At 37.3% G+C, this 25,446-nt stretch overlaps 1 protein-coding gene across 1 annotated transcript in view; it reads left to right on the top strand.

Annotated features, from left to right (window-relative positions):
* Positions 1-25,446, top strand: part of ctnnd2a (catenin (cadherin-associated protein), delta 2a) — a 143,986-nt gene that overhangs the window by 22,534 nt on the left and 96,006 nt on the right. The window contains exon 3 of the mRNA XM_081352181.1: positions 7,460-7,700. Within this exon, the coding sequence (XP_081208307.1) occupies positions 7,460-7,700 (241 nt within the window). The remainder of the gene's footprint in view (positions 1-7,459; positions 7,701-25,446) is intronic.

The following is a 25,446-nucleotide window of genomic DNA, read 5'->3' as shown; positions in this document are numbered from 1 at the left end:
AAGGACCCATATAAGGAAATTCCGTTACATCTGACGTCACACATACCCATACTCGAAAAAAACTTTCTGAAACTTGTGACAAACCGGAAGGACAATTTTTGGCACAGAAATAGTCCTTCAAACGTGCAATTTAATTTTTGAAACTTTGTCCATGTTTAGCATGGGAATCCAACTCTTTAACAGTGTAAAAAACTCAGTATGCATGAAATAGCATTTCACCCCCCCCCCCCCTTTAAGAGTCCTCAGCCTTACTAAAATAATATGATAATGCAGTTTAAAAATAAACTTGTTTGTTTTATAGTCACAACAGAACAGAATATATTAAAGTTCTGATAAATATAATGTATAAAAATACAAACTTAAGATATGAAACTTAAAGTCCTTTGAACAAAAAAAGTCAACTATTATTTTTATTAATATTGACAGTAATAATTCAATTTTGTGTGTGTGTGTGTGTGTGTGTGTGTGTGTGTGTGTGTGTGTGTGTGTGTGTGTGTGTGTGTGTGTGTGTGTGTGTGTGTGTGTGTGTGTGTGTGTGTGTGTGTGTGTGTGTGTGTGTGTGTGTGTGTGTGTGTGTGTGTGTGTGTGTGTGTGAAGAACTGATAAGATTGTAAATGTGTACCTTGAAATGCAATGTAAGTCGCTTTTAATAAAAGCGTCTGCCAAATGTCAATGTTATAAGCTACCTTATAATTACAATGTCAACTTGCTTATCCCTTTACCTGCACTCTTTTAATTCTATCCATCTATTCCATCAAGCTACAACAAACCATTTTCAATCATCATTTGCTGCCTGCCTTCTAAAATCTACTACTTAGTGATGCACTAAATACATTATGTGACTCGTTAATGCTGCGGCTAAACAAAGTCAGCAACGCACACTTGGATTTCACACACGTGTAAAAGAAAAGTTAACTTTTATGCACAGGCTATGTTTGATACTTTTTCTCTATGTCTAAATGTTCACTCCTCGCATGCCTAACTTACATTTTACAATGCAGAGACTGGAACTACAGATATGCTAGTTATAAATACAGTAATCATTACTTTATTTAGGCAGAATAAGTTCATTGTGATTTCCAAGCTCCTTGATGTTAGCGATCTTCCTTGTATAGTGCCCTCTGGTGGACAAACTATGCAGCGCCAACCCTCATAACATGGTTGAAGGGTGTTTCGTCCGCTTTTATTTTATTTTTTAAATATTCATTTATCAGCCATTATAAATGCCGATACCGATAGTTTTGAAAATGCCTAATATCGGCCGATAATATCGACCCGCCGATATATCGGTCGGGCTCTAATATATATATTGTTTATTGTTTATTATATATATATATATATATATATATATATATATATATATATATATATATATATATATATATATATGTATATGTATATATGTATATGTATGTGCGATATGACTTAAAATATGCATTTAGAATTGCCCCAAGATAAGGGTAAGGGGGCAAAAATAACCCTGTCTTTTATATTTATATCATTTTAAATAGTCAATCAATATCACACAAAGAGTTGAAAGAGAAATGTTTTTTTCTCCAAGTTTACATTTTTGTAGTTTACATGGAGACGATAACTGTGTCGTTTTCAAAAACGAGCCTTTTGAAACAACAAATTAGTCATTTAGTGAGGTGGACTAGTTTATCTACTTCTTTTGAGTGTGTGGCAGTGCTTTAAAGGAGATGAATTTAAAGACAAGTTCTCAGAGAGTTGTGACAGTTTGCTACGTTAGCTTGTTAGCAGTGATAAAATGCTCCACTAATGCTCTCTAAATGCATCCCCTTTACATTCATTCTGTTATATTTCTTAATAGTTGATTAGCATGCAAAAGGCACATGTCTTTGTTTTTGGCATCTCTTACCATGTTTGTTGCATTTGAAGATGCTGTTTCTTGTTAAAACCAGTTTTTTTTTATTGTTAAAATGTCATTTATCGATCCCTGTCACTTTTTGACAATTTTGTTCCATTTTACGAAACATCTCACTTTTTAATATATACGTATATATAAGCATCTTCACTTCTTGAGCAGGACTTTTCATTGTGTTAGTGTGTGTTATAATGATGGTGATCCGGCTCTGAAAGCTGAGGGTTCATGGCTGTTATCAGTGGCAGAAGGCAGCAGTGTTAATCTTCTCTTGTGAACACAGACACAGACTTCGATCTATCGCTGTTCCACAGCTGCGGCGGACCGTTATCCATCGTAGTCAAACCACCAAATGCAAATAATTACATCCAGCTCTTGATATACATCCACTGAGTTACAGGGAATTTTGCTTTATTACAATAAAAAGTTCCTCAGGGTGAATTTGAACCAGGAAACCAGGAAAATTGAGATAAATTAGCAGTAGCCTATAAATTTTGATTCTGATAAAAAGACATTTACATTTTACACTTTCACTAAAATAAAACTACACTACTAGTATACACTATTGTTCCAAAGTTTGGGAAGATGTTTTGGGAAGAAGACTCACCAGGGCTGCATTTATTTGATCCAAAATGCTGAATATTATATTTAAATATTATTACAATTTTAACAGTTTTCTGTTTTAATATATTTTAAAATGTAATTTATTTCTGTGATGGCAAAGCTGAATTTTCAGCATCATTACTCCAGTCTTCAGTGTCACATGATCCTTCAGAAATCATTCTAATATGCTGATTTGCTGCTCAAAAAAAACATTTATTATTATTAATCAGCGTTGTAATCAGTATTTTTGTGGAGATCATGATGTATTTAAGGCATCTTGCTGTTTTTTTTTTTTTTTTTAACTCTTACTGATCCCAAACTTTTGAATTATTATGATATATAGTATTGTGGTTTAGTATTGTGGTATTGTGATTCTGAGCAGAAAAACAAAAAAAAACATTTTATAGGGTTCAGAGAGAGAAGGCACAGATTGGCTGTTATTCACAAGTGTCCTTCAAACTGGCTTAAAAAAAAAGACTGTATACGGTGTCAAAGGAAGCAGAACAGCAGCAAAAAGGCTTAGAATGCGAGTTAATTAAAGAATTACATCGTCAAACGCTGTTGTCAGGAAATGGCAGGATTCGCTGAAGCACATTATCGGCTAGTTGCCCTCGTTAACAGCCTCTTTACAAAATGAATAAGAGAAAATGTCAGCATTTCAGCTGAGATGGTGAGCGCACAATGTGGCCTCCGAGAGATGTGTTTACCAGGCAATAAACCGTTTTATTCTCAACTATTCTTAATGATAGAGGTCAGTCTGGCTCTTTGTATGTGGCTCTACAGTAGTCGAATTAACCAGCACTAGATCATAAAGTTGTATTGAGTCGATGCTGGAACTGACCGTTAAATGATCTCACAGATGGAAAAACCTACTGTGAGTTAATTAACAACTGCTTTATTGTTGTTTAGGGATTAATTACTCAATTTATACAGAATATATACAGTATGCAGTCTGATATTGCTTTTTGCTCTCCGATGTTTACAATCGCCGATGACAAATAATGGATACGAGACGGGTCGGTTGTCGAGATTTTATGCAAGATGTTATCCACCTCGTGTAGTGCTGTGGGTTTGAGTGAGTCCTTGCTTTTTATCTCACACTGTGCCGAGGAAAGCCCTTGTCCGTGTAGTGCTGCGTGAGGTCGCATAAAATACACCATTTCTGATAAGATAAGCTAATGGAATCTGAAGGTCACCGAAAGGTCATTCTCCCGAGGCATCGCCGCTGTGGCAGAGTGGCAACACATCATAGTGATAAAGTATTCACACGGGCCTGGAGTGCTTACATATACAGTTGTGATAAGTGGGATACTTACTGTTTGAAAATGTGCATCAAGGAATGCATTGGAATTGCAGCATTATTTTAATAAACATAGTTATTTGAAAGTAATCATATAATGCTGCAATTGCAATGCATATATTTCTTCTTTCCTTAACTGCATCAATGTGTGACCTTACTATCTGATCTTTCAAGGTCGAGTGAAATTCAAAACAGTCAGAGGTGTACAGCACTCTGCTTTCAGTTACAGACAGAAATTTAATTAGCCTTTTTTTTTTTTTTTAGCACGTTAATTAATGACTTACAGATAGATTTTCACCTGCTAAAGGTGTTTGCATGCGGTTGGAGCTGTAAATCAAGTCCCCAGGGTTTTCAGTGCTAAGCCCAGTTAGAGACCTTGAGTTATTTGAAATCTTCACATTGGAGTAATGAGTTTGATCGCATCCAAAACCAAACACCCACACTCTTAAATTGAGCCAGATGGAGACTGTATCTTCATTATGATGAAAACAAACAAATGTGGAGTTAAAGTGATCTACTTTTGAAAGTGACTCACATTTTATGGTCTATTTGAATGGAAATACAAAAAATATTGATAAATGCCTCACAAACTTTGTGTGTATGTGTGTTGTATTAAATTGTTTTTGCAAATATTAATGAACTAAATGCATCAGCAAAGTAAGAAAACTTGTTTTCTCTTGCAGCGATGCCAGGTTACACTTGATTTTAAGGTGGCCGTGTTATAGTGTAATTATACATTTAAGGCCCTGTTTACACTGAGTATTAAAATGCATTTCGGTCGATCAGATCACAAGTAGACAAGGGAGACACATTCCCGTTCACACCTGGTGTTTTAATCCGTCTCTTCTGTCCACTTTCAACCACTTCTGTCCTGATATATTTGAGGGGAGGGTCTATATGTGAGTAAATGCATGGAATTTTTCTAATGGACAAAATAAGCTCAATCAATTTACATGTGAACGCGACCAGAGACGACGGAAAAACAAATGGAGAACAGTAGCTTTCGTTTCTGCTCTGATAGCGGCAAGACAACACCGTGGCGTACACAGTGAGTACAGTGTTAGAAATCAGGAATGGTGAAGGAACATTTTGATTGGTACATTTTTCGTCTTAAAACCAAACTTAGGTTTGGTTAGTGCACTTCCCATAATGTTCATGCTTTAGGGGAGTAGGAGGAGAGTAGGTGGTCTTTTGTGGCTGTTAGAACACATTCGACCACATGAGCATCTACACTGCGAAAGTATTCCGGTCGAATAAGTTTTCAACTACCTCTGGAAGTGGTCGAAACTGGACAAGCTCAAAATGTTTTAGACCCCATTTACATTTTATTTAGCGTCATCCACTTGTGTACTGAGTATTATTAATTAACTATATACTTACTATAGGGCTGGGTTTAGGACATTTTATTGTAATTACAAAATTACTTTTATGTAATAAAGACACTATAAAATAGTGTTACCAAGAACATTTTTTGGGTTTCCTAAAAAATCTTTCATGAAACAGTTCTTAATAGATCTGAAGAAATGTTTAATAATCTGAAGAACCCTTTTCCACTATAAAGAACCTTTTGGTCAATTGAAAAAATGGATGTTTAAGGTTCTTTATGAAACCATGTGAATAAAGAGTGTTGTCTAGTCTATATTTTGTCAGCATTGAGAAATTTATTTGGATATAACATTATAAACAAATGATTGTATGTCATCATTTTTCAGCAAAAGTGCACATGTATAATTGTCAGCTATTATTGCAAATAATTTGCTGAAGCTATTATATATACATAATTTTAATAACATTTTATATATAAATTATACATATATATATATATATATTATTCGATAAATATTAAGAGATTTTTGTTTATTCTTTTATTTTTTTTATGTTGTCTGTTGTGGTAGGGTTAGTGAAAATATTGTCAGAGCACTGATGTGGCCAGCAGAAAAGAAAAAAATTAACCGGATTTGGTTAATGTGGAAAACTTATGTCCAACTGTCACTGAACTTTACATCTCCTCTGTCCGTCAGCTTCCCATTATATATTCCGGCTCAGGGAGCTTAATTCAATCCATCAAGTATCCCCCTCCTCTTTCACCCTATTTCTAGCTCTCTTTCTCTCTCCCTCTCTTTTTTCTTTTGGAACCGGTCTCCATTAATCTCAAACTCTGTCTAATTATCGTTAGCCTACACTGAGCGAGTGCAACATTTTCTCTAAAGGAAGCTGAAGAGTCATGGATGGTCTCGGAAGATACATTGATCCTTTTTTCCCAGGGTGCACTTTGTGTATGGTGACTAATAGTCCTGTTTTACGGCTTCACTGGCAGTGTTGTGGTAAAGACTCAGAACCCTGCCATTGATCGTCTCGTGCTGCAGATTTATGAGACACTCCAATGTGACTGTCTTGCAGACACTGGCTGCCACATTACCCTCATATTGAGCGAAATAGATACACTCTGTCACCTCAATATGTTAAAAACCAAACAAATACGCATTAAAGTGATCTACCTTTGAAGTTTGCATCTGATGCAGTCAGACACCCTGTCTCGCCATGTTTGGAGATGATCATTTTCATTTTTCACTGGAATTTTTTTAACGTTTTCATCTAAAATGAGAGATTACGCAAGCACGGTCAATCGGTGAGTCATCAGACATCAAGATGAATTATTTAATTACACGTTTCGGACCATTTTAGAGCACCATAAAGAGTAACCAAGCAGTTGCTTCAATTTGTACTGTAATTTTCAGTATTTGAAATAAATCCATCATACAAGCATATGGCTCATGAGGGACAACTAGTTAACTAATCAAGAGAAATCACTAATCGCATAAAAACTTAGTTTTCTTTTTTTCTATTTCTATTGCTGATTTGCTGCTCAAGAAACGTTGCTTATTATTATTATCAATGTTGATACTACTTTTTCAGATTTCTTTGTTGAATAGAAAGTTAGAAAGAACATAATTTATTTGAAGATTCTTTGTCATGATAAATGTCTGAATTAAAGTATTAATAAAAAAAAAAAATTAAAATCATCCTGACCCCTAAACTTTTGAATGTCAGTGTATTTTTTGCTATGATACATTTTATCTTGTATCCCCTTTAAAGCAAGGTTGAAAGTATGTTTGTTTGTTTGTTTTTTGCACATCTAAAACCATACAAATGCATCAACATTTAAGTACAGTTGTTGTCATAAATAATTTTTAATCAGCCACATGGGATTCTGTTTCTACTGTTAAATATAAAATGTGTCTATAAAGGCCCATTCACACCAAGGACGATAAATATCGCACCAACGAAGACACAGTTCTAATCTTACCACATGTAAAAGAATAGCAGTGTTCCTACCACAACTGTTATGATAACGGCTCAGAGAAATGATATTGTTGGAATCGTGTGGATGGTAATATAGTTAGCTTTAAAGTTCTCTCTCTTGGTGTGAACGGGCCTTAAACTCGCCTGTATTAATAATGTGTTTCTGTTAAGGAGCTTTTTATTGCTGTCGTTCTCATTACTGCCGTCTCTTCCTCTCCTTTCCGCTCCTTCCTTGCCATTCTTTCATCATATCATGTCTTTGTCTGCTTGTCTTCTCACTGTCCTCTCATTGTTCCTGTACCTAGACCTAGTGAACCAGTTCTGTGAGCAGGTCCTGAACTTCTTGTTTTGTCCCTACTCTCCTGCCATAGCCCCGTCCTCCCCTGGTGTTGACTCCGTACCCTTGCAGCGAACAGGAAGTCAGAATGCCACAGGGACGTTTCCCAGAGGCGGCTACGCGTGCGGTCAGGGTGCCAATTACACGGAAACTTACCGCACATTGCCGTACTGCTCATCGGTGGAGTCTCCCTACAGCAAGTCCGGCCCTGCCCTGCCACCCGAGGGCACCCTGGCCCGCTCTCCCTCCATTGACAGCATTCAGAAGGATCCCAGGTGAGTTTGCATGTCTATTAGACCTTTATTACATTCATAGTGGCGCTCATGCCAGGTGCAGATGGCAAATGTACACATATCGATCCAATTTTAGCTGGAAGAGCATCTGCTGAAAAGGTTTTCAGGGGTTGTTTGTATTTTGGATGCCCTTTTTAGGGTGACCACCTGGTTATTGCTCTGTTGCAGAACAGCAGATGTGATTTTGCGGAACAATGCGGCACACATGGGAGAGAGATAAATGTACTACTGTTAGACTATGTAAATATAATTTAAATTAGTTGGAAAGCCTACACTCTTAAAAATAAGGGGGGGGGTCACTGACAACATACTTACACTTGAGTGAGTCACACTTGAGACTCACTCTTGACAGACTCAAGTGTGTGAACTATGTCAGAAAGTGAACGTGCATCTGTATACTGTATCCAGTGTAGACAGCGTCAGTGATTATAATGGGTTCCATTTGTTTTTGTCGCGATGCAACCCTCGCATCCATTGAAAGCAAATGTCAGCCGCCAATGGGCGGGGCCTATTATGCAATGATGTATAACTATTTGTCGACGTCTTGCTCTGGAGGCAGTCATTTGCAAATGTATTTGCCCATGTGACGTCACAGATACCGCAATATCGAAACGAGTTGTTTTTGGAGCTTGGTTAAATAAATGCTTTGTTTATAAAGAGGAGGACCTTTTAAACTATGAAACTTTTAAGTTGTTTTAATGGTACAAAAACTTCTAAAGATCAAGGCAAATTTGATTTCTCATGTCATGACCATGACCATTCATATGTCATGATATTTGTATCAGGGGTGAAAGTATATTCAGCCTTCTCAGAAAACAACTGGTCATGACATAAATGAAAAGGAAGTGATTTTGTAGTAAAAGAGCTTCCTTTTGTATTCTTCACATTAAAGCAGTTGACTTATCAAAGGCTAATCCTGCTGGGTCATTATACTGCAAACACATCTTTTTCTGTCTACTGCTTGTGCAAATAAATCAATAGAATAAATAAATAAGGCAATTATGATAAATATTTTAGCATGTGATACTCTGTTTCCCATGATTATGATTCTGTGTAAATGCATTTAGATGGCCTCTGCACTGGGTCGCACCACAAGGGCTTGCAGTGTCTTTTTACATTTATTTGTGTTGATTGAGTGGGATTTCTGGCTGAAATACACTGTTGCTTGTTGTTTGTATATTTGCTAAGTAAATAGCTTTTGGAAGGATGTGGTTTGTTGCACCTTTTTGCACTTTGGCTGCCAGACGCATTGAACTCTATGCTATTTTTACAGACATCAACAGAAATTCTGATTAGTTTCTCGGCAGGATGATGTTTCTAAAGCCCCGTGCTGATAATAGAGATGCAATCACTCAAAACATGCACTACACAAACAGGCATGATCATAAAACATTATGGGAACATAAACTGTAACTTTATAATGTTACAAAAATACAAAAAAAAAAAAAAAAAAAAAAACACATCACTGTTTCCACAAACATAAGCAGCTCAAGTGTTTTCAACATTGATAATAATAATAAACGTTTCTTGAGCACCAAATCAGTATATTAGAATGATTTCTAAAGGATCATGCGACACTGAAGACTGGAGTAATGATGCTGAAAATTCAGCTTTATATTTATATAAAATATATTACAAGAAGAGTTATTTTAAATGGTAATAATATTTCACAGTATTCACAAGTTTTACTGTATTTTATCAAATAAATGCAACCTTGGTGAGCATAAGAGACTTCTTTCAAAAACATAAAAAAATTCTAACCCACCCCAAACTTTTGAATGGTAGTGTACTTTTTCCACATTTAATGTAAAAGGGAAAAAAACATATTAGCATATTTTGCTACTTTTCTGGCTCTGTGACTTGTACATATTAATTTGATGGATTCTGCATTGATATTCAGTTGCTAAGGTGCTGAGTTTATTTTAATGTGTTGCTGGGCGGTTGCTAGGGTGTTTTGGGTGGTAGCTAAGGTGCTATCAGTGTTTTTATTGTGTTGCTATGTATTGTTCTGGGTGTTTACAAAAGCGTTAATAATAGAACACCATATTCATGTCCATAGTACAAATTGTGTGTAATTAGTAGGAGTCACTAGCCTACCATTAAGTATGAGAAAAGTAACAGTGATGCTTGCCTTTGCAAACACAATTATTTAATATTAACTACGAGTGAAAACCCATAGTAATGAAGACTTAGGGTATGTGCCAGCTCCATTTAAATAGGAATACTTTTCTATTCTTCACACTTTTTTCTAAAGATACTCTAGATGACATAAGGAATCATTTGAAGATGTATTGTTCATTTAAAAAAAATCCACATTTTCCTTTAAATTCACACATTCTCTCAGTGCCACTCAATTATAACACTTTATTTATTTTTAAAGGAGTCATTGATATGTGCAGTTAATTAAATCACTAAACTTTCTTTCCATTTATTTAGTCTGTTAATTGGACAGAGTTGATCGCATGTTGCCATTATGCCATTATGGCTCCTCATCTGCTCGGTGTTACAGTAGTCCTGGAAAACTGGACAGCAGATAATTATTACTGGTGACATACAATCTGCAGACGTTTGCTGGGGCTGATCTTGGTTAGGCTAATAAATGCCACTGCAGTCTAGCAATATTGCAGTCTAGTGTTGTTAGTCCTTGCAGAGCTGATGACTATCCTATTAGTGTTGGAGAAACTACTTTGAAATGGTCCAAGCTACACATAATGTAAAGAAACTGATGGATGGATGGATGGATGGATGGATGGATGGATGGATGGATGGATGGATGGATGGATGGATGGATGGATGGATGGATGGATGGATGGATGGATGGATGGATGGATGGATGGATGGATGGATGGAGTGTGAGTTCTTTAGTCTGACTGTGACCAAGTGTGATTCATACAAAGGCAAGGCTTTGCCTGGAGTCATTCAGTATGAATGGAGCACAACTGGGACCACCCACTTATCTGGTTGTAGAAGTATTTTTGCCATTCATTTTCTATAAGGATTTCAATAGTTTTATAGAGATCCTAGATTGAAGATGTAGTACCTATTATACAGTATGTGATTTTGACGCAGTATCTTCTTATCCCATAATACATTGCAAATAATGTAATCAAATCACAAACAACAGTACAGTATAAAACTATTAACTATAAGTTACTGTTTGGATATTTAAAGTTAGTTTTTTGTATGTCAAGTTATTCAGTGCTTCATTGGAATAGGAGTTTGCTACAGAGCTCATTTGGCTAGCTTCTTATTAGCATGGTCACTGCAACTTCTCTGATTGATGGATTCAAGGGATTTAGTGGTACCCAGTAGCTAGTAGTAGTAACCAACTCAGTCGCAGTAGCTCCTCACTGGGTTTTTTGTCCTTAAAAACAGTAAAAAATAATTTAAAAAAATTAATTAAAATAATAAAAAATTCTGTCATGAAACTCTAGATGGCGCAGGCTGATCCGCAGGCTAACGCAATGTGCTTGCAATCACATCATTCTCTATAGGGCACAGCTGATTGGTTCCTGCTGTATCAGTATCCAATGATCTTAAAGTACTTGGTCAGCATTTGCTGTATCAGTTCCAGTGCTTTCAGAAACCCTCTCTCTTCCCCAGCTCCACCTGTATTGATCTGCTACTGGTAATTGCAGCAGCAGCATATCAAATCTATTTTGCCAAGACCAAACATATTAACATTGTCATATCCATTACCATGCCAAACACTCAGAGTTGTCATGACGTAAATATTTTTTAAATTACTTTAAAATCTCATTTGTGGGATCTACTGTACATACTGTAAGCATATAACATATTTTAACGAATCAGAGCTCACAGTAGGTCTGTGTTGAATTGTTTATATTTGATAGTTTAAAATCAGTGTCTCTATGGTGACAATTAATGTTTTTTCCCCATCAGGAACCCTTCTGCTCTGTTAGATTTAAGAGCAAACACAAGGCAAATAGCTAATGACCCAAACACTGAACAGCACTTGTTCTCATGTGTGACAAAATTCTAGCTTGATCTCTTGAGAAAATGGCTTATTTAATTGCATTTTTGGTGTATTTTCCTGTGATAGTAGACCGTAAGCAGGTTATGACTCTAATGAAGGTTATTTCTGTTCTGTTCTGGTGTTCCTTCCCTAGAGATGAAGGGATGAGGGAGGACAGGTATGCTAACCACACACTGCCACAAGTGCTGCAGCTCATAACAACTTTAGACATCCCTGGCCCACGGCAAGTGTGAAGCACTGCTGAAACGTGTTTTTTTGTATGAATTTGGAAGGGCAAAGTGTTTCCTTGGGTGAAACACTAAACTATTCAAAACAACAAAAAGAGTCTTTGACCTTTCCACCTGAAGGCAGCACGTGGTACAACCCAACAAGCGGGAAACAAAGCACATTACTGACAGCCCTATTTAACAGTATGAAGTCAGAATTGTTCTCTTGTGTCAAAACATTCTCGAGCAATTTTCATCCACAACAGGCAAGTTATCAAAGTTGTGTGAAATCCATAATTCCCACGACTAACAGGCGGCTAGAACAACTACCTCGTAGAGAATCTTAGACAGGTGTTTGGGAGTTGTGATCCATATATGTGAAATCTGTCAATGACACGCTTTAATTTTATAAACAAAAAGTGCATAAGCAAGTTATTAACATTCATCGCACGGCAAAACATTTGGTTAAAGCACTCAGTAAACTGTCAAACTTTGCAGCCACTCCTGTCTGCATCGGTGCTGTGACACCATGGCACTTGGCACGGAGTTTGCGAGAAAATCTTTGGCAGACATTATCGCATTACGGTTGCTGATGTGGAGCTATAAACAAAGTTATGAGCCATCTGCAGCGTGAAAGAACATGGAGGAAGAAGGGAGACTGAGGGATGAAGATAAATGAGTGTGATTGAAAGGGGGTTATTGATTTGTCGCTGTATCCCACAGAGCTGGAGAGAAGAAGGGATTGCCTTCGGAAAATAAAGGGGTCTGCCCTTCGCCTTCCCCCTTCTATTGATCAAAGCTTAGGTGCAAAACCTTCTTTTCAACACAGTCATTATTACCGGTCCGTGTACTTTTGCGTCCATTCCTTTTTCCTTTTTTAACTCGTAATTGAAAAACGAAAAACATGCTTTCTTCTTTATTGGTTTTTAGACTGGTGAAAAAATATTCACATACAAACGAATGTTCCTTATATACAATGCTTATTCAATTGAAAATCAAATAATTGACATACAACTTTTTTTTCCGTTTGACAAAAATGCGAAATTTGATTTCTGCATTTTATTTGCGTTGACCCGGAACATTTAATACAGAGCCCGGGAAGTCACCTTTGGGGAAAAAATAATAATAATCCGTGGCAACGGTTTTGTAATCCGTCCCCTCAGTTTATAAACCGTAGCCTACACACGAATTCTTAAACTGTTCCCTCGGTTTAACAAATCGTGCACACGGATTAATAAACCGTACCCATGAGTTCCTAATCCGCGCTCTCAGATTTGTAAACCGTGCTTTCAGTTTTTGCAGTCTGTACCTACAAATTCATAAACCGTGCCCACACTTTCGCAATCCGTTCCCACGGGATTGTAAACTCTACTCATGGATTTGTGGCCCCTCCCCCAGTCTGTGCCAGCTGATTCAACCAGGGGTGCGTTTCCCGAAAGCATCGTTGGCCAACTATGGTCGCAAGTTCATCGCAATGTCCATTGAACTCTATTGGTAACGACGGAACTTGCGACCATAGTTGGCCAACGATGCTTTCGGGAAACGCACCCCAGGCCTCCTGTTTAGGTGTGGGATGCATATTGCATTGTGTTTTAACTTAATTAAATGCATAATTTCTTGAATTTTCTAAAAAACGACATTTACTTGTATCTTTAACGTCCATTTTTGGGGAGGATAAAGCTCAGTACAATAGAATAAGCAAAAAAAGAATTCACATATAAAAAACTTTTAAAAAAGGTTATATAAAAATAAAACATTCATAAATTATTTTATGATGAACATATTACTGTCTTAAGTGAGCTAATTTATAGTTATAAACGCAAATAATAATAATCATTATTATTATTACATTTAGTCTACATATTTAGAAGACGCTTTTATCCAAAAAAGGATCAATTTGTCAAATGTCAGTCATAATACAGGTTAGACAATAATGATACAGGTCTAAGATTATCACAAATAAACACAAGATTTTGACGCATATCCAAGGGTTTGTGCGGAGTGTGGAGCGCGCACTGCATGGCACGGAGGCGCCGGCGCTTTCCTATCAACAGTGGAAACAACTTAAAATACTCTATCATTGCTGGTCATACAGAAAAGAATAATACATCATTCGCAACTACTTTTATTTGAGTAAACTGGAGCGCGTCTCAAAAATGAACTGAAACAAAATATAGCCTACCTACTGTATATAAAGCTTGAAATTTCCACTTGTAAACGAACAAATTTGAATCGAAAGCAAATACCGTCTGATTATGTAATCCGTATGCATTTCATTATAATAAACAATTAAAATGCCTCGTTTTTTTTTTCAGACACATTTATTACCGTTAGCATATAAATCACCTATAAATCACCTCTCTGTATGGTTCCAGAGACATGACTCTTCTCATTCAGCACTGCGGGAAAAATATAATTTCCGGGTTCTAATTTGGCCTTAGAAAACCAGTAAAATCGAAAATATTTCCATATTAATTTGTGAATATTTTAAATGTTTAATAAATGGGCAGAAAGTCATAAACAAAAATCTGAAAATACGTCAATATTTATTTTTTTGCGCAGCATTTGGTGTGTACAGTTCAAATTCAAATTTTGGTGTTCGACTTTGCGTTTTAATTTTTCGTTTTTCAATTACGGGTTAAAAAAGGAACGAATGGACGCAAAAGTACACGGAACATTACACAAGCTCCAAGGAGCCTTTTCTCTGCTTTGTTTTAATGTGAACGTGCACTCGAGTGGCGTCCTTGTCCGCTCAGGGACAAAAAAAAAAATGCTTCTCGACGCTGCAGCATTGACATATACAAATGCACACTGTGATTTACAGAAAGCATCTTGTGCCACTCAGGTTTTGGAAGGTGATGCCCTTGAGTGGTTGGCTAAGGATGGTAAATAGAGAACCCTGCAGTGCCTGTAAAAGGCTGGTTAGCATTATTCTGTGGAGGGTCTGTGAAATTGGAGGTCAACCTTAAGATACACATTACTGTGGCAGGGTGGCAATTTGACGCGTTAAGCGGCTTATGCACAGCAGTGCTGGGCTAGTTTTAGCTAAGCAGTGGTATTTTTATTTCTACATGAGTGAGATTTTATAAGACTCTATAAGTGTTGGATTCATTGTTAGCTCTAACTTGCATGCACATATGTTTAAGTTAGATCCAACAATGATGTCTTTTGAAATCCCTCAGTTATTCAGTGTAGCAACAAAATGAACACTGCTTCAATATTACAATAATATAGAATATTACAATAGTATTGAGCCTGAAGTCATGTAAGGTCCTTTTACTACCATTGAAAACGGCTCCAGTTGAAACGAAGTGTGCAGTGTGAAATGAGAGACATGAAAGAATCACCGGTTTAGGATTGATGCAGTTCACCAATCAGAATTATTTCAGAGAGCCAAAGCGCCGCCATCATTGAAAGGCCCAAAGGAGATCTGTTTGAATGCAAGTCAATGAAAGAGACTTTATTTGGATTTTACAACAGAAAAAAAAAATCCTTTTTATACTGAAAAAAATTTAACAAAATAATTTTCTCTCAGAAATTTCTTGTAAATTTCACAAATAATTAAAAAGAATCGGCAAGTAACACATTGAATTAAAAGTGAACTAGAAAGACTGAAATAGTATTTTCGGTTACACTTTATTTTAAGGTGTCAATGTTACAGTGTAATTCTATATTTAAGTACTAATTAACTACATGTACTTACTATAGGGTTAGGGTAGGATCAGGATTTGGTTGAGGTTTAATTGCATGTAATTATGCATACTTTACTGTTATTACTACGGTAAGTACATGTAACATATGCAACAAGGACACTGTAAAATAAAGTGTTTTACTGTATTTTCTTGTAAAACCTACTTCAATAATCTTTGTTGTATTTACAACTTATATTTTTTAGTATATGAGTGAAATCACAGAGTTGTGTGACAGGTAGGATTTTTCCTGAAGTACCAATTCGCTTCTATACTCTGCCAACAGTTATTGAAAATCATAAAACGTACATGTTTCATATGGACTGTTAGTCTGTGCAGTAGCATTACTGATTCTGAATGAGTTGTTCAAAACAATGATTCATTTACTGTGTTCCTCAGAGATGCGCGACGGTCCTGCTCTAGATTTGTTTGGAACTATTTTCTACTAGTAGTAACCAGCAATATTTTGTCTCAAATGTAAGTTACTCAATATTACCTTCTTTTTATTGTGCTGTTGTTTAAAAACAATATCACATTCGCAATTGATTTGAATATCAGCACAGCTGTGATGCAGCTCGCCTTCTTTTAGAATAGCGATAGAAAAAGGTGATTGTTGTGCATTAGAAACACACCCAGCTCAAGTTGAGAAATGCCTCCAATATAGAATAAAATGCTGGAGATTCATGACCTCTACCTTAGCCATGCTATCTCTAACCTAACCTTGACTTGACTTGATAAATCACCCTTCTGTGTTTCCCTTCAAAGACTTATAGACAGCTGCATCTGTGACCCTGAGTGCGTCATTGCCCTCATATCTATGTTCAGATCAGTCACTTGAGAAACCCCTAACATGAAGATGTTGATAGCGAAACAGAATGGCACAAATGATACCTTGTATTATTATGAATGATGCATTTACTACAGCATGTGGTTACATTGCAATGCAGGAGTGCATATGTCATTGACTGTACAGGTGGGTTTATCCTGTGTTAACGTGAGGAACATTATGACTCCAGTGTGACTCAGTGCCAGGTGCTTTGTGATGGAAATTGAGTGCCTTGGGGTTTGTTCATAATAGCCATGCAAGCGACAGCTTTTGTTGGTGTATATATTGCTTTTTCAGTTTTTTGTAGTTTAGGTGGCAAAGAGTTTTTCAGTGTTGTCACATGTTGTCACATATCGGAAGATGGCATTGTCACATTTCAACCTTCCAAGTTTGCACCTGGTATTTATGGTAATTACTGTATCTGTCAAATGTTCCATTAGCCTGTTTGAGCTGACATTAGTGTAAATGCACGTTCTGTTTGACTCTCGCTATTCTCATTATTATAAATATTTATGATTTTTCTAAGGTGTTTAGTATCATCTGTGATTTGAAAATAAATAGACCCAATCGCTGGTGTACCGGTAACCTCCACAACCCACATGGTGACCAGTTTTAAAGTGCCTTTATTATGCTTTTTCTGATATATTACCTTTCATGTAGTGTGTAATATAGCTGTTTGGGAATGTAAAAGGTCTGCAAAGGTACAAAGACCAAGGGCCCTATTTTAACGATCTGAAACGCAAGTGTCAAAGCGCAAAGCGCAAGTAACTTTGTGGGCGGGTCTTGGCGCTGTTGCTATTTTCCCGGCGGGATAAATGACTCTTGCGCCAGGCGCAAATCTAAAATGGGTTGGTCTGAAGTAGCTTCATTATTCATAGGTGTGGTTTGGGCGTAACGTGAAATAAACCAATCAGAGCGTCATCTCCCATTCCCTTTAAGAGCAGGCGCGCTTTTTCTAAAGCGGATTCCTATTATAACGGCGGATTTGCCTATCTATCTATCTATCTACCTATCTATCTATCTATCTATCTATCTATCTATCTATCTATCTATCTATCTATCTATCTATCTATCTATCGTAATAATGTATGATTTGCAAAAATCAAAACTGCTGCGTCTGTGTGTAGATGAGAGAATCAAAGTGTATGCGCGTTGTGCACACGCTACATTGATTATGGCCAAGCATGCGCCCTTAAAATAGCATATGAATAACATGCGCAACGTGCCACTGACTTTAAACAATTTTTTCCTGGTTAGTGGCAAAAAAAAAAAAATTTGTTTTCTAAACCTGCAAAATAGCATGAAGGAATGTTTGTGCCGGAACACGGCTCATTTTTTGCGCTGAACCGCCCAGGGAGCGCAAGTTCATTGCCTAGTTTAGCGACGTGCTTCTGTGGAGGGAAAAGCGCGCTTTGCGCGGGTGCATAATAGGAATGATACATGCGTCGGTGTACAAAGTCAATTGCGCTGGGTGCAAGATAGGGCCCTAAGTGTATGATAAATGGAGCTATATTGAACTGTCTGAAACAAGTCGTCAGTAATTGCAGTCTTGCCTCCTGCACGATCCTACATAGGTTTGTAACAAATTTGCACAATGCCAGCCTATGGTCTTCATTGGCTGCCTGCGAACAACGTCTGCTTTGACCTGCCCTCAAACACTATAGATGTTGCTTAGGCCTGGAAAAGTTTGGTCCGTGTTGTCGACATGTCGAGAAGATGCTGTTTTCTGCGCTGTGAAAGCAAATCCACTTTACATGCACTTCCAAAGGATGAGGACTCTGTCCAAATTGATATGGTTAAAATCGGTGCCATCGTTGATGTTTGCGTTACTGTGAATACAAGTATTGAGGAAGCTGAAATTCAGATATGGTAATGAGCGCTTTGTTTCCTACAAGCGGTAGACCAATCAGAACTGACTGGGCCATCTGACCAATCAGAGTAGAGAAGGCTCTCAGAAAGGAGGGGTTTAGAGAGAAGGAATCTATTAATTGAAGTGAAAAAAGGTGATGCTGCCAGATATATTATCAGAAAAATGTTGAATCTATGTAAACATATTGTAAGAATTAAAATAGCATAATAGAGGCACCACACAGTGGGTATTTGGTATTAGGTATTTGGACTTAGGTATTTGCATCTGCAAACACATGTTGCTGTTCCAGAACTAATTTCTTGAAGGTATAGTTCACCCAAAAACTTATAAATTCTGTCATTTACTCACCCTCATGTTGTTCCAAAACAGTATGACTTTCTTTGATCTGTAGAACATAAAAAAACATAAATTTTTCCAATCAGTGCACACAAAAAACGTTTGGTTCAAAAGGTATTTCTTTAAAATGTTATCTTTTGTGATCTACACAAGAAAGAAAGTTGCAAGGTTTGTAACAATATGAGGGTGTGTATATGATGACGGAAATTTCATTGTTGTGTGAACTATCATTTAAAGTTCACACAAACCCGAATGTTAGAGAATTTTTATTTTTATTCCTTTTAAGTGTTTTAGGGCCACTGAAGTTTTGATTTAGGTATTTTTAAGCAGGCTTGTGTGGTTGAGCATTGATGGTATCGTGTATATGAATGCTACCTGAGTGCTCTGTATTCAAAAAAACAGTGAAAGGCAGTATGGATTCCTGGAATAGACAGATGGTGAGTGAATCAATGAACACAACAAGATGTGTGGTACGCAAGGTTAATGCACAGTGCTGGTCGTGTCAGATACTTCAGGTTAATTTCATTGACATTCCCATAGCACCCAGGTTGAATTATAGGAAAATGTTCGCTAAGCAAAATCATGTCTTTAATGTTCGGGGTGACCACATTTTTAAGTGTTTATGAATATAACATTATCTGAGGTGGTGTGTTTTATGTCGTCGAGGCAGGTCATTCGGCTGAGTCGTGTGTTTGGGCTGTACGATCAGAGGTCGAGATTCCACCATGTTGAATCTTGACAGTGACATTGTCCTGACAGTGACTCAAACCAAATCAAGCATTCAAAATCAATTATATGAGTCATTGAGGTTGGGTATACCTAAAGGTTGTTTTACACGGTACAAGGTTACCACGAGATCCCAGTTCATTTTCAGCAGGAGAGAGTCAGCAAAAAAAGCGACAGTCATGAATGACTTAGCACCACACCGTCTAGATTTTTTTTTGGTGAAATTGTTATGATTATTATATGCCTTCAGAATTGCTGTTTCTAAAATCACTCCCTTTTCCCTAAAAAGTGACATTCACTACATAGGGAATAGTGAATGAATGTGCGATTTCGGACACCACAAATGGCTGCCCATCACGCAGACCTATTATTTTGTGGTTAGCCTATTTAATTTGAGTTGACTCCTAAGTTGTTCCCCCTTGATTACTGTTGCTAACTCAGAACGTCCCATAGGAATGAAATGGAGATTTCTGTGAACAGTGTGATTTATTTGTAAAATCTGCTCGTTGACTGGTTATTATTTATACATGGGCTAGATTGCCAAGCATTTGGATCTGCTGTTTTTTATTACTTTAACTTATGCAGCAGTGTAATTTACAAACTGCACAGTCTGCAAATCAGTCAAACTTATGTCAGTATTAAAAAACAATTTCATATAAAAACTCACCGATCCCCCATATACTTACATTAGAAAAGAATACAAGCCTATTTGTGGCAATGACAACACTTGATTGGTCAGTAATATTTTTAGCTCATTTTATATATAATATTCACAGTAATCGCTTCGTTCAGAGACACGGCATGTTTTTTGCTCACCGCCATTGATTTAAAGCAGTTGCATTCGCGCGTTCCGCATTCGCGCGTTCCGGTGGCAAAACAAAAAAAAAAATAGCATTAAAAGACGTGTTCTGTATGTTATCTTGTTTGTTTTTGTTTTTCAGCATCGTTTTTCAGCATATTTCTAATTGCACAGACAAGCAGCCAACACATACAGGGACGCTGATTGCGTCCTGAGCCTGAAAATTGCGGGAACAGATTAGTCCTGATTGCGAGGAGCTCAATATAAGGACGGCGAACACGTGGTGGTGTTTACCACCATCTAATGTGATTAATCTGTTTGAAAGACAGGGTTTGATTCCTGCATCTACAGTTTCAGAAATTTCTCCATCTGTCCTCCCCTCTCTCTTTTTCCTTCCAGCACATTTGTTTGTAAACCCATAATTGTGCACAAATAGCATGTTTCATGATGGCTATTAATGCTTGCTTGGCTCTGTTGTGATTCAATTAATTCCACTAATAAGCTATACAACGATTACTTAATGACATTAAGTGCTCTTGACCAATTAGTTTACATCAACATGGTTGACCCCAAGACCCGTATACTGCATGATCATTACTTACTATTACAGTTTTTCAAATCACTTTGGCTTTTTTTTTAAACATTCTCATCTTAACTTTCTCTAAACTGTAAGTGTAATTGTCACGACTGTTTAATGGGACATCACAACATGTCTGCTAAATTAACTCACACAAAAATTTTAATTCAGTTTTAAAACCTAGTTATTATGTCAGAAAAATGGCCAATGCCACCACTTTTTTTTTTGTCATAGTGTGAGCTGTACTAATCAAATTGTGTTATTATTATTTTTCAACCCTGGAAATGTTGCTTGCAAATTGTAACTTTTTTTTACTCTGACTGCCTACTATACTATACAATATTGTCAGTTTTGTCTTGCTGAATGCTTTTATGCATCACACTGAGCTTTTTACATACAGATTTCAAAACATTTTGTCAATACTACACAGACAAAAAATATGCACATTTGTAAGTACAGTACATTTATTTTTGTTTCAATGTGTTAGGCCTACATGTAATTCGAAAATCCTCGTGTCCATTTTTACTTATTTCCTACATTTACAGTTATATATAATGGACAGAAAATTGTTAGAAAATGACATCCAGAAAAGCTTTATATTTGTGACCCTGGACCACACAACCAGTCACATGGGTACATTTTTTTAAATTGAGATGTATGCATCATCTGAAAGCTGAATGAATAGGCTTCCCATTTATGAATGGTTTGTTAGGTTTTACAAAATATCTTCATGGAACATGATCTTTACTTAATGATTTTTGGCATAAAAGAAAAATTGATAATTTTGACCCATACAATGTATTGTTGGCGATTGCCACAAATAAACCTGTGCGACTTATGACTGGTTTTGTGATCCAGGGTCACATATGTCCTTTCAAACTGTATCAGTTAAAGATTTGGAGATCTGAACTAACTGTTAAGAAAAAAATTTGAGCCAAAGCAAAAAACTGTAAACAAGCATTGTAAACAATGAAATGAAAGAATGGTTTGCCTACGATATTGCTTTCCATTGTAGTCATTCTCCATGCATCTCCAGGTCTTTTGTTTGGTATCACGGTCACAAAAGAGGACAATCTGTATTTTCTCCATCTTTATTTATCTTTGACGGCTTTCTGAAATAGGCCATCATCTCCCCCAAAGGATGAGGCATAAAACAAGACTCTTCAGGGGGAGGACGTGAGGATCCATTTGTAAACCCGAGTGGGGCTATTTGCCGAGCAATACCGAATCCTACAGCTCGTCTCTGGATTGAGGCTCATCTTTCTCTTTACAGAAGCCACTAATATCTTCAAAGGTCTTCTCCATCAGTTCTTTGACCTTCCTCGAAATGAAAAGCAAATGTTTGCTGTAAAGCTGCTGCGCACATACACAGGTGCACGTGAGTCACCTCACTCAAGCGTTTTGATTTGTTCTGCTCCTTGTTCTTCTGTTCCATGACAGGGAATGTGTGCTGACAGTGAGCCGTTCTGTGGGTCTATTCGAGGGTCATCATTGCATACATTCCCCCATCACTGTCCTTGTTGTTTTACACCGTGTTCATGGAGCACCAGTCCACCCGACAGCGCAGCGTTAGCACTTAAACCCATGTTGCTAAAGTCCTTTGGCTCTCATTATTTCACTCGCAGAACTACAATCCCACCAGTGATGCCAAAACAGTCAGCCGTTTGAAAAAGCCTTTTGGAAACCACTCAAGAACATTTACATCTGCGTAATGCTAGGGAGGCTAGCAGAGCTTCTTCTGTCGGACGTAGGCAAAAGTCTCTGCGGGATGAAGAATTCTGCAGTGACAATCAAGTTATGCATGCTGAGCAACATATTCTCACTGTTTTCTTCATCACACCAACACAAACACAACACACATGAATGCTAATATGATGTGACTTCAGCAAGCTGTGTGCTACATAACCGAAGCTAATCCATAATGCATTCATCCCTGCGGGTTATTGACTTAGCATGTGAATCAGGCCAGAAGGCTCTCCCGACTCCACTTCGGGGTATTACACTCAAACACTATCTAGCTGACACCCTTTAATTCACGCTCATCACTTCAATAACAGCATTTGAGGGCAAAATCACTCCGAACTAAAGCCGAGAACTCCGAAAAAGCCCTGACGTTTTATTCAGAAAGTCACTCAGACCTTTTCCAAGTATACTTTTCCTAGTATTTTTGAACTGTAAAATATCTAAACATCCATAGAGCAAGATAAAGTTACTTGAAATGCAAAATTAAACCTATTATTAAAGTTACAACTTTTATTTTGTTTGTTTCTGTAGTGGCATGTGATCTGTACAGGTGAACAAGGAGAACACGGGAAACAGGTTGCGTTGCATATCACAAGTTGCCATGTGCACGCCTTCAGAACCTTCAAAAATAATCTTGAGCATACACGCACCACTGTTTACATCATAGTAATGTGATGCCATTGACGCATACACAATATAGCCGCCTGGTTATCGCTCTTCGGTAAATTGCATACCCATTAAAATTCGTCACACTGCAATGAAGAGGATTTGCTGTGGCAAATGTATGCATGCATATCAAATATAACCTTTAGCTAGCTTAAAGGAAGGGAATACAGTAGCTTCTCCCTGGGACTGTGCTCACGCGGTCTAATCCCCCTCTAACTATATTTGAACAAGCCTGTGTTTCTGCAGCACTCGATACACAGGACTGCCTGCATCTTGCGGCATGTTGTTAATGCACTGGCTCCAACTAGCTATTGAATCCCACTTCCTTTGATCATATTTTTGGCTGCTAAATACCTGTATGTCTTTTTTCCTTTTGATTTTTGTTGGCTTCAGTTCTCTTTATCAGCGTTTGAGCATCATAGCAGTTGTATCTGAGGTCTTTGTTTGTCAGTATGGAACCAGTCAGGTCAGGACGCTGTCTGAAACCAGGAGATTTGAGATGATAGACAGAGACAGTGTGGTAGTGACAGCCGTCCATATGGTCCTCTGGCAGATCGTCTCATCAGAGACGCCGCTGTTATTGAGCAAATCCCACAGCACAGGGCTACAAGAGGGGAATGCATCTGTCTCTGTGTAAACAATGCTTGAATAATACACACACACATACACACACACAGGGCAAGAAATCAACTTGTATGCTGCTATAATATGCAACTAATATGCCCTCCTTTAGACAATAGAGATTCAGGTGTTAATGTTAAGGTGCAGCTTGTGAAATGTAGAACATTTAAAGAGTCATTAAAAGATCATTTGAAGCTGTCAGGTGCAACAGGGCACCAAAGCATCTTGCACTGATTGAAACGTAAATGTGTAAGACCTTTTCATTTGACTTGTGTCAGCATTACCAAATACATCAAACTACATTGAGTAAAGCATGAAAGTGTGGCATAAACTCAGTGTGCAAATCATACTATAAATAGCTGTAAGCTACTCAAAATGTAAAGTTAAACTATACTGTAAAGCTGTGTTTAAAGGGTACTAGTTAGCTACACTACTAGCTACTAACAAATGAAGGCTTTTTTAGATTTTCAACTTTCTTTTTTAATGCTGCTGTTAAAGGATGAAAAAGATCTGCAAAGTTACAAAGCACAAAGATATGAGAAAAAAATCATGTTTTTTTGAACATCAAGCATAAAACCTATTCTAGTAGACCCCAAAAAAAAAAAACTTTTATAATTGAATTATTTATACAGCAGCTGAGCTACTTTTTTTTACAATTGTTGTTACTTTTGTTGGTAAAAGTGCCAGTAGAGGTCTAAATCTTCTCTTTTTTGTGCCGAACAATAAGCATCCCTTTTCCTCCTCATCTCCACCACTTCCAGACCTCAGACTACACATTAGATACAGCTCACAAGTACAGCACGTGTCTGTCATATATCATACATCAAATAACGGTTAGTCCGTCACAGGGAATGAAAACTACATTGGACGCAGCTCAAGCTAAAAGTAAGGGCATGTATTCTCAAAGGCTGAGATTTCGCATTCACTGAGCCTTTGGACTGATGTCTGTTCTTTCTCTTTTCTTCCTGTATGCGTTGGGTTGTCAAATTATTTAGGCCAAACCCAACTAGTCATAACTCCATCTGGGCCACTGAGGATAGTGTCATTAACACTCAGGCAGACGTTTTGATCCATTTATCAGTTCACGTTTTGTGTAGTCTTTTAAAGTCTTTTTCCTTCGTTCATCACCATAATGAAATTGCCACATTTACTATTGGACACATTAGCTAAATTTGTAATCTGAAAGTTTTATGTAGCCTATTTGAAATCCTAACCACAAAGCTTTTGACTTTTAACCGTTTATCTGATGGTTTTTAAATGCTGGTGTAAGTTTGTTTGTTTGCTATGGCCTTTACTTCCTCTGCCTGTCTCTGAAAATAGATTGAACTCTAAATGGATCAAGGCAGTAAAATTTTAATATGGCGTTTTTTGCAGTGTCCCCAGAAGCATTACCTCTTTGCTGTCCACTTTACTGAATAGCAGAGCAAAAATAGTCTGCTGTTGAAAGAGCATTACTCACTGATGTACAGGAAAGAATTTGGGTATTCCCTGTTTGGCCATGCTTTTTTTTTCAGTAGGAGGTGTTGAAAGACTTTTTTCCAATACTTTTTGTTGGTTTTCCTGGTTTTGTGTATGTACTTAGTGTTCTGAGGGTTTTTTTCCCCTTCATTTTGTTAGTTGGAGTCTCTATATTGGGATTAATGATAATATATTGGGGGGTCATTATATTGGG

Source organism: Scardinius erythrophthalmus (genome assembly GCF_964197995.2).
Source record: "Scardinius erythrophthalmus genome assembly, chromosome: 22".
Classification (NCBI taxonomy): domain Eukaryota; kingdom Metazoa; phylum Chordata; class Actinopteri; order Cypriniformes; family Leuciscidae; genus Scardinius; species Scardinius erythrophthalmus.
This window is presented reverse-complemented; position numbering and strand designations above follow the sequence as displayed.